Consider the following 14783-nt stretch of genomic DNA (forward strand, 5'->3'; position numbering starts at 1 on the left):
TTAGGAGATATATATATATTCCTCGCTCTTATGAGATTAATATATAAACTAACTTTTTGTCGACTAGGAACTTTTTTTGTTTAACAAAAAGAACAAGTTTTGGTGAGGGTGGAGAAACAATATGGATCATTCGAGTTTTCTGCGTGTACTCTATATCTCTGGAGTATTCGGTGTTGCCACGGTCGTCTTTGTTTTACTTTATGTGTGGAATGTTTGTACCGCCGACCGAACACCCGTCGCACCCACTTCTAATGCGTAATGTCATTGTAACTCTATATATTTAAAATGATATTTCAATCGTTTTAATTTGTTAATTTCCTACCTTTAGTTTCAGTATTAGTGACATACGTTATTACGTTGCAATACAATTTTGTCACAAAAGTTGTATTTGTCAAAATATAAGAGTGTGTGTTTTCACACTCACATGCAAAACCCCAGTCGAGAGGTAAACAACTAAAGATCTTCATTAGTATATATATTTATCTAACCAGAGCCGTTAATTTTGTCACGTAGCTCCTCAGTCTGATCAAGTTTTGGATCGAACATACATATATATATATATAAGCCTCCTATAGATTTTGTTCCGGTTTAGCTTGGTTTACTCTAAATGTGGAGAACTCTTCCTCATTATCTATTGAATACATTGGTTTAAACATGTTTATGAATCATCATAATACGAGCTGAGAGCCCCAATTTGAAATCTTTAATTTTTTGTGGCATTTGCTGATTAAATAATTTTGGTACGTACGTAACAATGGCGCTGCGGGCATTCAATTATGAAACGAGTTACATCTTTAACATAAAATCAAATTTCATTTGTATTCTGACAATCACAATAATTTAGGGTTTATGATTGCTCGATTAATAATATAATCTATCAATGATTTAGTGTAAAAGCTCTATAAATTATCTCTAAATAATTGACGGCGCCTATGACATCAAAGAATTGTATATTTCCATCTTATTGTTATGCCAACTTTTCTTTTTCTTGTTTTTCAGATTTGTTATATTAACTTTTCCCATGAAGTTAATTTTAATCGCCAGAATGTGGAGACAAGGCAATTAGAACTTTGTATATATATACTCTACTGCTCAATTTATACAATGTAATAAATCTTGTTAAAAAGGCACAAGAAAAAGGCAACTTTTCTTTATAAAAATGAAATTTATACACAAGAAAAAAGGCAATTTATACAAAAGGCAACTTTTCTTTTTTCTTGTGTCTTTTTAACTAAAATGTCAACCTTTAATCAACCGATCGATTGGATTAATAATACCAGGAAATACGAAAACGACAAAAACTCTTGTCGTTTCATCACGGATAAGGTTAGAGAGAACAACAAGTTTTAGGTGTGTTGAAGAACAAAACAATATGGTTTTTAGTTAGTACGTTCGGAATTGTCAGCTTTGTTTTTATAGGAGTTTTTGCTATATCATACTCATCTTGATTGTAAGTTTCTTGTCATCAACCAAACACGGGTTGAACCCACACTAGTTCCAATGGGTAACGTTTTATCATGTAATCAACTACATAGATCAATTATTTTAGTATGTACGGAACCTATACAACAAGCATATATCAATGTAGTTATTTCGCTATTTAAAGAACTATTTATTTTCTTTCAGATTTTATGAAATTGTAACCCTCTTTATTATTCATATTTAAATGATATTGCAATAATTTTTCATACGTTGATGATGATATCTCAACATTCTACATATCTTAAAAATGATTCGCGGTGCCCATCACATAACAGAATTGTATCTTATTCTTATTAATTAAAACACTCTAATCAAATAAAAATAAAAATAAAAATGTTTCTTCGTCCTCATCAGTATCGCTCTCTCTCTCTCTCTCTCTCTCGTCGTAACGAAGATGCTTTTTTAAAATAGTACTTCCCACATATTCAATACCACCATATAAGTCCATAGAAGTAAAAACATATCCTTCCAACGCTACAAGAAAAAACGCTTCTTCTTCTCCATCATCATTTATCTCCGTCACTTTCATATTCCTTTACCGTTACCGCCTCAAGTCTCTCCGGTCCGGTGACCGTTCTTGCTTTTGTCTGATGGTTCCCTTTTTTGTTGAGTTAGTTATATACAAAGCAATGTCACCTATTGTTCGAGCTCCTCATTCGATCCATATGAATTGGGTTTTGTTTTTGATTTTTCCAATTTTTTCTCAATTTGGGGTTTTGTGATGGAAGCTAGAAGAACTCAAGGTGGAGAAGAAGAAGGTCACAGTTTATATGGGTTTAGTGGTAAAACGAGTGTCGCAGAGTGGGATTTGAATGATTGGAAATGGGATGGTCATCTCTTCGTAGCCAGACAGTTGAATCACGGCTCATCCAACACCTCCTCGGCGTGCTCTGATGAAGCAACTGTTGTTGATATCATGGACAATATGAATAAAAGAAGAGCTGTTACTGTGATACCAATGGATGATGATGATGCTCCTAAGCTTACTTTGAATCTTGGTGGTTGTGGTAGTGGTAATTTTGCCAAAAAGACTAAACTTGGAGGAGCATTACAGACTCGAGCCATTTCTTGTCAGGTAGAGAATTGTGGAGCTGATTTAACCAAGGCTAAGGATTACCATAGACGTCATAAGGTTTGTGAGATGCATTCTAAAGCTACTAGTGCACTTGTTGGCAGTATTATGCAGCGGTTTTGTCAGCAATGTAGCAGGTATGGGTTTAGAAAAAGGATTCAACTTTAGTACTATTGGGTCTTCTTATGTCTCGGTCTCCCTTGTCAGGTTTCATGTGCTTGAAGAGTTTGATGAAGGAAAGAGAAGTTGTCGTAGACGTTTGGCTGGGCATAATAAGCGTAGGAGGAAAGCAAATCCTGATACTTTAGGCGATGGGACTCCTACAAGTGATGGTCAAACTAGCAACTATTTGTTGATTACTCTCTTGAAGATACTCTCCAATATACATTGTAAGTTGTTCATGAAAGTTTCATTTGGACATTTAGTCTTAAAAGCGCTTTATTCAGTTCTGTGTTCGGTTTTGCAGTGAATCAATCGGACCAAACGGGTGATCAGTTACTCTCTCATCTTTTAAAGAGCCTTGTAAGCCAACCTGGTGAACATGTTGGGAAGGATTTAGTTGGGCTTATGCAGGGTGGAGGAGGACTTGAAGCTTCTCAAGCTTTGCTTTCACTCGAGCAAGCTCATCGAGAAGATATAAAGCATCATTCAGTAAATGTGCTTGAAACGCCTTTGCAAGAAGTGTATGTTAATGGTTCTCAAGAAAGAGCTGTCTTGGATAAGTCCCAAAAGCAAGTCAAAATGAATGCTTTTGATTTGAATGATGTATACATAGACTCGGATGATACTACAGATATAGAGAGATCATCACCTCCTCCCACAAATCCAGCGACCAGTTCTCTTGATTATCACCAAGACTCGCGTCAGTCTAGTCCACCTCAGACTAGTAGGAACTCAGATTCAGCTTCTGACCAATCACCTTCAAGTTCCAGTAGAGATGCTCCGGTACAAATCTCACCTTTCATCCATTCATTTTTGCTTGCTTATAATTCACTGTAACATTTCTTGTTTTGGTTGCATATTTAGAGCCGTACCGATAGGATTGTGTTCAAACTATTTGGGAAAGTGCCGAATGATTTTCCAGTTGCCTTACGAGGACAGGTAAATATAATTTCTGCAGTTTGTTGTGATTTTGAAAGTGACACTGTACTGTACGCTGTTGTGTTCTAATATTTTAATTTTCAGATCCTTGACTGGTTAGCTCATACTCCAACTGACATGGAGAGCTACATTAGACCTGGTTGTATCGTTTTGACAGTTTATCTTCGTCAAGATGAAGCTTCTTGGGAAGAAGTAAGAATCATTTTCACAACTCTTTCTCTATTCTTTCCAGATTATCATCTGTCTCATAGAATCACTTCATGTTTCCTTTTTCTTTTTTTTCCTGCAGCTTTGTTGTGATCTGAGTTTCAGCTTGAGGAGGCTTCTAGATCTTTCACATGATCCTCTATGGACTGATGGGTGGATTTATCTTAGGGTGCAAAACCAGTTTGCATTTGCGTTTAATGGTTAGTTTTTGAGAATCTTTGGATCTATGTTATAGTGTCCATATGTTTTCTTGAGATCTGAGTATTCTTCTAATTTCGTGCTACAGGTCAGGTTGTTCTTGACACATCGTTACCTCTAAGAAGCCATGATAATAGCCAAATCATTACTGTTAGACCACTTGCGGTAACAAGGAAAGCTCAATTTACAGTAAAAGGCATCAATCTCCATCGACCTGGCACAAGGTATATATATTAACACTCTTCAAAGCTTGACCCCTCTCTATCTTTTCCTCTGATGTTAATCGCCAATTTTACAGGGTACTTTGTGCTGTAGAAGGAACATACTTGGTTCAGGAAGAAACACAAGGAGTAACGGAAGAGAGTGATGATCTTAAGGAGCAAAATAAGCCTGATTCTGTCAAATTTTCGTGTGAGATTCCTATCGGAAGTGGTCGAGGTTTCATGGAAGTGAGTGTACTTTAAATTTTGTGCTCTGCTTTTACTCTTTGTTGCATTGAGATATAAAGGCAGCATTTTGCTTGGCAATAATCTAGATTGAAGACCAAGACGGGCTAAGCAGTAGTTTCTTCCCTTTCATAGTATCTGAGGACGAAGATGTTTGTTCTGAAATCCAAAGACTCGAAAGCACATTAGAGTTCACCGGAACTGATTCTCCAATGCAAGCAATGTATTTCATCCACGAAATTGGTTGGCTTCTTCACAAAAGTGAACTCAGTTCAAGATTTGCAGAATCAGATCATCTATTCCCTTTGATACGGTTTAAGTTTCTAATCGAGTTCTCGATGGACCGGGAATGGTGTGCTGTGATAAAAAAGCTATTGAATATACTCTTTGAAGAAGGAACGGTTGATCTATCCCCTGATGCTGCACTGTCAGAACTGTGTCTTCTTCACAGAGCCGTGAGGAAAAATTCAAAACTCATGGTTGAGATGCTTCTTAGATTCATTCCAAAGAAGACGAACCTGGCTTTATCCGGTTTGTTTAGACCTGATGCAGCTGGTCCGTCCGGTTTAACACCGCTTCACATTGCAGCTGGTAAAGACGGGTCAGAAGATGTGTTGGACGCTCTTACTGACGATCCCGGAATGGTAAAATTTGAATTTGATTTCCCTCGTTTTAACTTGTGTACGACACTCAGTTCTTCTTTCTTTTTTGGTTCAGATTGGTATTCAAGCGTGGAAGACTTCCCGGGACAATACAGGATTCACACCAGAAGACTACGCACGTTTACGAGGTCACTTCTCCTATATTCATCTCGTGCAACGGAAACTCAACCGGAAACCAACCGCCGAAGAACACGTGGTGGTCAACATTCCAGAGTCTTTCAACATTGACCACAAACAAGAAAAGAGGAGTCTAAAGGATTCATCAAGCTTGAAGATCAACCAATGTAAGCTCTGTGATCACAAACGTGTGTTTGTCACAAGACAACACAGTTCTGTTGCTTATAGGCCAGCAATGCTTTCCATGGTAGCGATAGCAGCAGTTTGCGTTTGTGTTGCTCTTTTGTTCAAGAGTTGCCCGGAAGTGCTATATGTCTTTCAGCCGTTCAGGTGGGAACTACTTGCATATGGAACAAGCTAGTAAAAAATCCTTCTATACATTGAAGAAGAAGAATCTTCTAAACCGAAGATGTGTTGTTGTAAAATCTACAAACGAGTGTATTTTTGTAAATTTTACTGGAATCTAGTATATTATTCATCTAATATTCATCTTTACAAGATTGTTTGTAATTTGTATGTAGCTTATATTGATGATGGCAAACCCCAAAGCACTCCAACTTCCATTTTTTTCCCCCTCTTTGACATTTTAAAATCCATTCTGATCAAGTTTAATAGACCCGGTTAAGAAAATGGGCGAACCCGGTTCAGCACCGTTTTTTGTGAAACTCATGTTGATCCCATGCACCGACTCTGACGATGAGAGGGCTTATAAATACAGAGACGCGCATAGCTTCAGAAGTTAGTAACTTCTCATTTCTCTTCAACCGCTCTCTCAATTCTTGATTCTTCTCTCATCATCATCAAACTGCTACCAGAGAAACCACCTCTTCCCCGTAACGATGTCGAAGAAGATGATGATCGAGTTGAAGAGCTCCGATGGTGATTCGTTTACGATCGACGAAGATGTCGCAACCCAATCGCAGACGCTAAAGAATATGGTTGAAGCCGATTGCGTCAGGACCACAATCCCGCTTCAGATCACAAGCAAGATCCTGAAGATAGTGATCGAGTACTGCGAGAAGCACAAGCACGTCGTCGTTTCTGATTCTTCGACCGTAGAAGAGAGCAAAGAAGATCTCAAGAAGTGGGACGCTGATTTCATGAAGACGATTGAACATTCTATCCTCTTTGATGTGATGATGGCTGCGAATTATCTCAACATCCAAAGCCTTCTTGATCTCACATGTCAAACTGTCGCCGATTTGCTCTCAGCAGGCAAGACTCCAGAAGAGCTTCGCGCACAGTTCAACATCGAGAAGGATTTAACAGATGAGGAAGAAGCTGAGATTCGCTGGGAGAACCAATGGGCTTTCGAATGAGAGGTGATTGATATCAAAAGTTCTTGATCGATGTACCTGTTGGAGATTGGTTTCAGGTTAGCTATCGGTTTACTCTAATTGCAGTTGGTTTCGTCATGGTTATAGGTGACTTGGCCGTGAAGCTGTTTGGTCAATATGTCAATCCCGTAAGATCAGCAAAGTTAATATAGCTTTCCTTGTATGTATAGATATGATTCGTATGGATCTGCTCTCTCGAGTATATATGTTTTTGTAAATCAAGTCATAAGGGACACACAGAAAACTTTGGAATCTCTGTTTCTTCATGGTATCAGAGCTTGAATCATTTTTGTGAAATTAAAGGTTTTTCTTATCGTTTTTTTTTCACGACAATGACGGACGGACAGACTCAGACGAACCTGAATGGGAATTTTCCCACGAACCCGAATGGCACTCCTGCCACGAACCCGAATGGCACTCCTCGCAGTCGTTCTGTACCAGGACGTGGCCGTGGTGGAGCAAGCTCCAATGGAGGTCGAGGACGCGGGTCTGCAGCATATGCTAACCGTGTTTGTGTTCCGAACCTTGACGTAACAGAACACGCCAACCATGTGGTGACTGATCGTGATCGTGAGGGTCTCACTTTAACTGAGGATCAATGGCGTACCATCAAAAGAGTCCTCAATGCTGGCAAGGACGAGCCCACCGAAAAGTTAACCGGTAAGTCCAACGTTCCCTCTTGGATTATGGATACAGGCGCCTCTCATCATTTGACAGGAAAGTTTGATATTCTTACAAATGTAAGAGATATGCCTCCGGTTTTAATTATTCTGGCTGATGGTAGAGAAAGGGTTTCTGTGAAAGAAGGGACAGTTAGACTTAGTTCAGATTTGGTTATGAATTCAGTCTTCTATGTTGAGGAGTTTCAATCTGATTTGCTTTCAATTGGACAATTGATGGATGAAAACCGTTGTGTTTTGCAAATGACTGATCACTTTCTTGTGGTTCAGGACCGCACTTTGAAGACTGTGATTGGGACGGGTATTAGAGCAGGAGGAACTTTTTACTTTCGTAGTATGGAGATCGCAGCATCAGTCACTACGAAAGAGGAGAAGGAGTATGAGCTGTGGCATAAAAGGATGGGTCATCCTTCTGCGAGAGTAGTCGGTTTACTTCCTGCAATTTCTGTTTCTGTTTCTTCTTCAAGTTTAAATCAAGCGTGTGATATATGTCTCCGCGCAAAGCAAACTCGAACTTCATTTCCATTGAGTATGAATAAGACATCTCGTATTTTTGAGTTAATCCACTGTGATTTATGGGGACCTTACCGCACAACTTCTCATTCTGGGGCCAAATATTTTCTGACAATAGTAGATGATTATTCTAGAGGAGTTTGGTTGTATTTGTTGGCTGAAAAACGTGAGGCTTCTGGTCATTTAAAAAATTTCTTAGCTTTAACAGAGCGTCAATTTGGGGTGCAAGTTCAAACAATACGCAGTGATAACGGTTCAGAGTTCATGTGTTTAACAAAGTTTTTCCAAGAACACGGTATTCTTCATGAACGTTCGTGTGTTTCTACGCCTGAGCAGAATGGCAGGGTTGAAAGAAAACACAGACACATTCTCAATATTGCGAGGGCTTTACGGTTTCAAGCGCAACTGCCTTTAAAGTTTTGGGGCGAATGTGTTTTAACAGCGGCTTACTTGATTAATCGAACTCCCAGCTCTATTTTGAACAACAAAACTCCGTATGAACGTCTTCATAAGAAGCCTCCTCAGTATGGACATTTAAAAGTTTTTGGGAGCTTGTGTTATGCTCACAATCAAAAACGTCACGGCGACAAATTCGAGTCACGAAGTCGACGGTGTTTGTTCGTTGGTTATCCAAATGGTCAAAAAGGTTGGAGATTGTTTGATTTAGAATCACAAGAATTTTTTGTCTCACGAGATGTGGTCTTCTCCGAATCTGAATTTCCATTTTCTCCAAGCTCGACAATGGAGGTCTCTCACGTTGATGAAGAAGATACACCAAAGTTGTGGGCTTCAATTTCTAGTGGCCCATTACAAGAAGAACATCTTAATGTCCCTCAAGGCCCGTTACATTATTCAGGCCCAAATGAAGAAAGTCAAGGTCCACGTGAATTTGAGACCACGTCTTCATCTTCCAATGACTCTCCTGCGGCTACGACGGAAGCAGAAACCTCGCCGGTGCTCACTCCCTCTGGCTCAGCCTCGCCACCGGAATTAAGACTAGATTCCGATTTGACAGCTTCAACCTCTACAGTTGCAGCTCCAGTTAACCGGCCAAGTTCTCGTCGGAATAAACGTTCGAAAGCGACGGTTGGTGGTCCGATAGCACAACCTCCTCCCCGTCAAAGTAAGCGAAAGAGAGAAGCTCCTGTCCACTTAAAAGATTATGTTGTTAATTCTGCTGCTTGTGAATCACCGAATTCTTTCTCCACCAAGGTACGGTACCCAATTTCGAAACAGGATTCTAAAAAGCGTTTTTCTAAATCTCATGTTGCGTATATGGCTGCGGTTGCAAAAGCCGTTGAACCAAGATCGTATAAAGAGGCTGTTGCTGATGACCGTTGGAATAACGCAATGACAACCGAAATTGATGCTCAAGAGGAAAATGGTACATGGACGATAGAAGATTTACCTCCAGGAAAACGAGCAATCGGCTGTCAATGGGTCTACAAAGTTAAATATCACTCTGATGGATCCGTTGAGAGGTATAAGGCACGACTTGTTGCACTTGGCAACAAACAAAAAGAGGGTGAAGACTATGGTGAAACCTTTGCCCCTGTGGCTAAGATGGGAACGGTGCGAATGTTTCTCGACGTTGCATCAAAACGAAACTGGGAAATCCATCAGATGGATGTCCACAATGCATTTTTACATGGAGATCTTCGCGAAGAAGTCTACATGAAGCTACCCCCTGGCTTTGCTGCTTCTCATCCCAACAAGGTATGTCGTCTACGCAAAGCCTTGTATGGTTTAAAACAGGCTCCACGATGCTGGTTTGAGAAGTTGACAACATCATTGAAGAATTATGGATTTAAACAATCCTTGTCCGACTATTCTTTGTTCACTTTGACCAGGGGAGCTGTTCGGATCAATATACTGATTTATGTTGATGACCTGATAATTTCGGGGAGTTCACCAAAGGCAAACCAAGATTTTAAAGATTATTTGGCATCATGTTTTCACATGAAGGATTTGGGACCTCTAAAATATTTTTTGGGGATAGAGGTTGCAAGGAACTCGGCAGGCATATACATATGTCAGCGCAAATATGCGTTAGATATCATCTCTGAAACTGGTATGATGGGAGCAAAACCAGCGACTTTTCCACTAGAACAAACTCATGAGCTCATGTTGTCTGAATCACCTCTTCTTCCTCAGCCCCAACAGTATCGACGGTTGATTGGGCGTTTGATCTACTTGGCAGTAACACGGCCAGACCTCGCATTCTCTGTTCATATGCTGGCCAGGTTTATGCAACAGCCACGTGAAGATCATTGGGAGGCTGCGCTTCGAATCGTTCGTTATTTAAAGTCTGATCCCGGCCAAGGTATTTTGCTGCGTCGAACAGGTGATTTTCAGATCACTGGGTGGTGTGACTCTGACTATGCGACTTGTCCCATATCTCGAAGGTCTGTTACTGGTTATATAGTTCAGCTTGGTGATTCACCAATTTCATGGAAAACTCGAAAGCAAGAAACCGTGAGCAAGTCCTCTGCAGAAGCGGAGTATCGGGCAATGTCATTTCTTACATCAGAACTTTTATGGCTCAAACAGTTGTTGCTTACTCTGGGAGTTCGACATGATCAGCCAATGGTGGTGTGTTGTGACAGTAAACCGGCCATACACATCGCAACAAATCCCGTATTCCATGAACGCACTAAACATATAGAGATTGACTGCCATTTTGTTCGTGATGAGCTTGTTCGTCGTAATCTTGTTCTTCGTCACGTTGGCACTGAATTTCAGCTTGCGGATATCTTTACAAAACCCCTTGGTCGAGACAGCTTCGCATCGTTTCGGATCAAGTTAGGCATACGAAACTTGTATGCTCCAACTTGAGGGGGAGTGTTGGAGATTGGTTTCAGGTTAGCTATCGGTTTACTCTAATTGCAGTTGGTTTCGTCATGGTTATAGGTGACTTGGCCGTGAAGCTGTTTGGTCAATATGTCAATCCCGTAAGATCAGCAAAGTTAATATAGCTTTCCTTGTATGTATAGATATGATTCGTATGGATCTGCTCTCTCGAGTATATATGTTTTTGTAAATCAAGTCATAAGGGACACACAGAAAACTTTGGAATCTCTGTTTCTTCAGTACCTGGTGACTTCTTTTAGTGTGTGCGTTCTCAGTTTTATTCATGCAACGTAGATGATGACTTCGTCTATGTCTCTCTTCTTTAGTGTGTGCGTTTTCAGTTTTATTCATGCAATGTAGATGATGATGACTTCGTCTATATCTCTCTTCTTTTAGTGTGTGCGTTTTCAGTTTTATTCATGCTAGATGATGATGACTTGGTCTATCTCTTCTGAGTGTGTTTCTTTTGGTTTCTTGATAGAGATGTAAACCAATCCTTTTTTCTTGCTCTAGAGATGATCTTTTGATTGGTATTCATATATGTAACCAATCTCAAGATCGATCCATGTTGTCAAACAGTCTTTTGTTTCTCTGAAGCAATTCTTGAATATAATATGTTGAAGTTTTTCTAACTGTAACTGGTGTTTTCTAATCCGAAACAGAGTTCATGACACTTCAATTTCAATATTCAGTTCGGTTATTTTGGTTTAAATGCTTGTATCATAATCAAACCGATGTAAATCTTGTCAGCATTGAACATTCGAAAATAGAACCGTGTGAAAAGTCATATTCTGTAAAATCACACAAAAACAGTTTCGTTATTCATCTCTTAAGAATATGATAAATCTGTGATACTTTAATTATCATCAAACTGATTCGGTGTATAACATACTCTATAATTATATAAGAACTCAAGTATCATCAAATTGACGCTCAAACAGAGGAATGTTCTCCCTGCAAATACTCTCTTGGTTACTTGGTTCGGGGTGTTTCACTAGCATGTAATGCTTATTATATGTGTAGGTGTTACTCATTACTGGAGGCATCTTGTTTAAGGTATTAATAAGGTTTAATGAAAAAGGTAATTTAAAAAAAAAAAAAAAAAAAAAAAAACTCAAGTAACTTACTTTAAGATACTTAGATACAATGTGGTGGTTTCGATATATACAGAGCATATAAAGGAGTGATGATGATACGACGTGTAGTGCAATCAGATGTTGTTAAAATCGATTTTAATGTTTACCATTTTTTTTTTTGTTATTCATTCACACTGAGACGATAGCACATATGATCGAGGAAGCAGTCGGAAGCCAGTCGCAGACGATAGCACATATGATTGAAGACGATTGCGTCGCTACTGAGATCCCTCTCGCAAACGTCAAAGGAACCATCCTCGCGATGGTGATCGAGTATTGCAAGAAGCACGCTGGTGCTGATGCTTCAACCGGCGAGGGCAAGGAGGAACTCAAGAAGTGGGACGCTGAGTTCTTGAAGACGATGGAACAACCCACTCTCTTTGATGTTATTTTGGCTGCTAATTACCTAAACATTAAAGACCTCCTTGATATTTCTTGCCAAGCTGTTGCTGACATGATCTCTGGTAAAACCGCAGAAGAGATTCGCGCAATTTTGGGCCACTCCGCAATCTTGTGCCAATGATTTTTCTCTACTAGTCACCCTTGTTAATTCTGACACCAAACTCTCCATCTCCTTTGCCTGCAAAATATATCAACAAGGGAGTTACAAAAATTGATTCTTAATGCTACGTTTTATAAAATAAACAATCTTGAGACACGCTCAGACTGATACTAATTTCCTACTAACCATTGGCATATAGCTTCCAACATTTTGTGTAATGCCGTCAATAGTCTTGGAAGCAGCCACAAGTGAATCACCTAACTGTTTAGGATCAACCTGGTTTTTGGCAAGCAAACACTTAGTTGTATGTATATGCATGCAGATGATATACTTCCTAGTTGTTGACATTACTGAACAAAAGATGTGTATAATAATAATAATACCATGATATCTCCATCAAGTGGAAGCTGTAATGAAGCATTGGAAAAAGCTTGGATTGTTTGCGACAACGAAGTCGAATACTCTTGCTCAATAGCAGCCCATTGCTCCAAACATGGAGTCTATTTTAGAGTTTCCATATGGAAAAAGAAACATATTCTCATTAGTCTCATGTCGAAGTCAAATATTGTGAAAGCTAGCTAAAGGTATATCTATCTCTAATAAGCTTACTTGAGATTCTCTAATCGCAACAAGAGCTTTAATTCTCAATAAACGTTGTAGCTCTATTCGTTTCCTTTGCACAGAATCATGTAATTCTGATATCTTCGAACCAAAGGAATAGGGCATGCTCTTCAAGGTAAAACAAAAACACCATTAAAAAGTCTCAAACATGCTCAAAGAAGATATTAGCTTTTACTTACAGTAACTGACCTCAGTTTGAGCTTTTTGAGCATGAGTCTTCATTTGAGCATTGGCGTTGGCAAATCTCCATTGGAGGTAACGATTGTGGAGTAGTTTCAGAGAATGCACATCTTCCAACTGCTCTGAAGCCTTCCTCTGATTTTTCGAATCCGCTGGAGCCTTTGAATTTGGTGCCGCGGGAGGCAATGCTGGCAACCCTATCCGCGAAAACGAACTGCTCTCACGACCGGTACAGCTCGACAACGGTGAGCTCACAGTTCGGTTAAGAGAAGAAGTTACACAACTGTTGAAGACTCTAGGATGAATTGTTCTACAAGAAAGCGTTGGAAACTGATCAGAGCCGTTGAATTTAGATTTATCCTGACCGTTGATGACTCCATCTCTCTCATTAGATATGCCGCTTGATTGGAGAAGCATCGTCGCAGCGGAAGCGGTTAGAAATCTGTGTTGGCTAAGGCGTGACCTAGACGGCGGAGGAAGGATCGGCAGCGTAGGCGTTTCGAGGCGGTGAGAATTCTCCTTGAGCGGTTTCAGTTGGCTTTGTTTCGATGCTTTTCCGGTAAGAGAGAGTGTAAAAGGCGAGTCTAAGCTACGCGCCGCCGTCTCTGATGAGCGGTTCTCGCCTCCGTCCGACAATTTTAACTGACGTCTATGCCTTTGAGCAGAAACAGAGCGTTGGTGTAACTGGTGGTGTTTAGGAGAACTCGAAGTGGTAAAAAAGTGGAGATCGCCGGCGGAGGAAGAAGAAGATGAAGAAGAAGAAGAAGTAACCGGAGACATGAATCTGGAACTAACTTCTCTAACTCTCGGCCGCCGCGTTGATATTGCCGGTGTTAGTGGCTGATTTTGCTTAGATCCGCTGGTTTTCGCCTCCATAACTTNTTTTTTTTTTTTTTTTTATGTTTTTCTAAAAATCGCAAAATATTCCAGTGGCACGAGGTTGTGTCCAGTTTTTTTTTTTTTTTACAACAGAGTACAAGATTGGCTCAAATAAGCCAATATGAACGAATATTGTTTACATAGTTAACTAGGTGCAAAACAGTGCGAACACGTCACGTTAGATTATCCGCTTTACCATTCTGAGAGCGAGAGACATAGATTAGGGAGAAGGAGACAAACTTCTCTCTATCCGCCTGGATGTCCTCCAAATAGGGTGTAAAAGCTGGCCACTCAGAAGACGAAGACACCATCTTCACTAAGTCAGAGCAGTCGATGAAAAAAACGACAGATTGATTATCCGCTCCAATTATGCATCGCATAGGCTAGATAAAAGCTTCAACCTCGGCATGAAAAGGAGAGAGACTGCAGTGAAAGTTGGCAGCACTCATGGTGGGGGCATAGTCCCAAAGCAACATGCAAAACCATCATCTTCGTGCAAAAAGATCTGTTACTTTCCACGAACCATCTAACATAACAAACATAACTTGAGATTGTGTCCAGCTTCGAATTTCGAAATTATGTGAAATGGGCCATTAATATACGAAGAAGAATAAAGAAGATACGTTACGGTTTATTTCATAACAATGAGCTGTTGGCTTTGGTCTCTTGTCTCTGTAAAGGCAGATTAATTACTGTAATTGTCCATTAATATATTAGAAAATCAAGCTAAGGCCACAAGTTTGGGCCAAATCTATTTAAATGGGCCTACTGTAAATTAGTCCATTTAGGATCCGGTTAAG

General features: G+C 39.8%; 4 protein-coding genes across 4 annotated transcripts; 3 read left to right on the top strand and 1 right to left on the bottom strand.

The window, feature by feature from the left end:
* LOC104749338 (squamosa promoter-binding-like protein 12) lies at positions 1844 to 5768 on the top strand. Its single transcript, XM_010470939.2, has 10 exons — positions 1844 to 2691; positions 2762 to 2943; positions 3021 to 3499; positions 3581 to 3655; positions 3740 to 3847; positions 3945 to 4062; positions 4149 to 4284; positions 4359 to 4509; positions 4596 to 5150; positions 5224 to 5768. Exons 1-10 carry the CDS (start codon positions 2204 to 2206, stop codon positions 5644 to 5646), a joined length of 2715 nt encoding a protein of 904 aa, XP_010469241.1. The 5' UTR covers positions 1844 to 2203; the 3' UTR covers positions 5647 to 5768.
* LOC104749339 (SKP1-like protein 5) lies at positions 6125 to 6604 on the top strand. Its single transcript, XM_010470941.1, has one exon. It carries the CDS (start codon positions 6125 to 6127, stop codon positions 6602 to 6604), a length of 480 nt encoding a protein of 159 aa, XP_010469243.1.
* On the top strand, positions 11953 to 12371 carry LOC109129597 (SKP1-like protein 13). Its single transcript, XM_019238041.1, has one exon. It carries the CDS (start codon positions 11953 to 11955, stop codon positions 12322 to 12324), a length of 372 nt encoding a protein of 123 aa, XP_019093586.1. The 3' UTR covers positions 12325 to 12371.
* Positions 12862 to 13980, bottom strand: LOC104749340 (QWRF motif-containing protein 6-like). Its single transcript, XM_019237658.1, has 2 exons — positions 13114 to 13980; positions 12862 to 13032 (listed from the first exon to the last, which is right to left on the bottom strand). The coding sequence occupies exons 1-2, from the start codon at positions 13978 to 13980 to the stop codon at positions 12862 to 12864; spliced, it is 1038 nt and encodes a 345-aa protein (XP_019093203.1).

Source organism: Camelina sativa, chromosome 16, assembly GCF_000633955.1.
Source record: "Camelina sativa cultivar DH55 chromosome 16, Cs, whole genome shotgun sequence".
Taxonomy (NCBI): domain Eukaryota; kingdom Viridiplantae; phylum Streptophyta; class Magnoliopsida; order Brassicales; family Brassicaceae; genus Camelina; species Camelina sativa.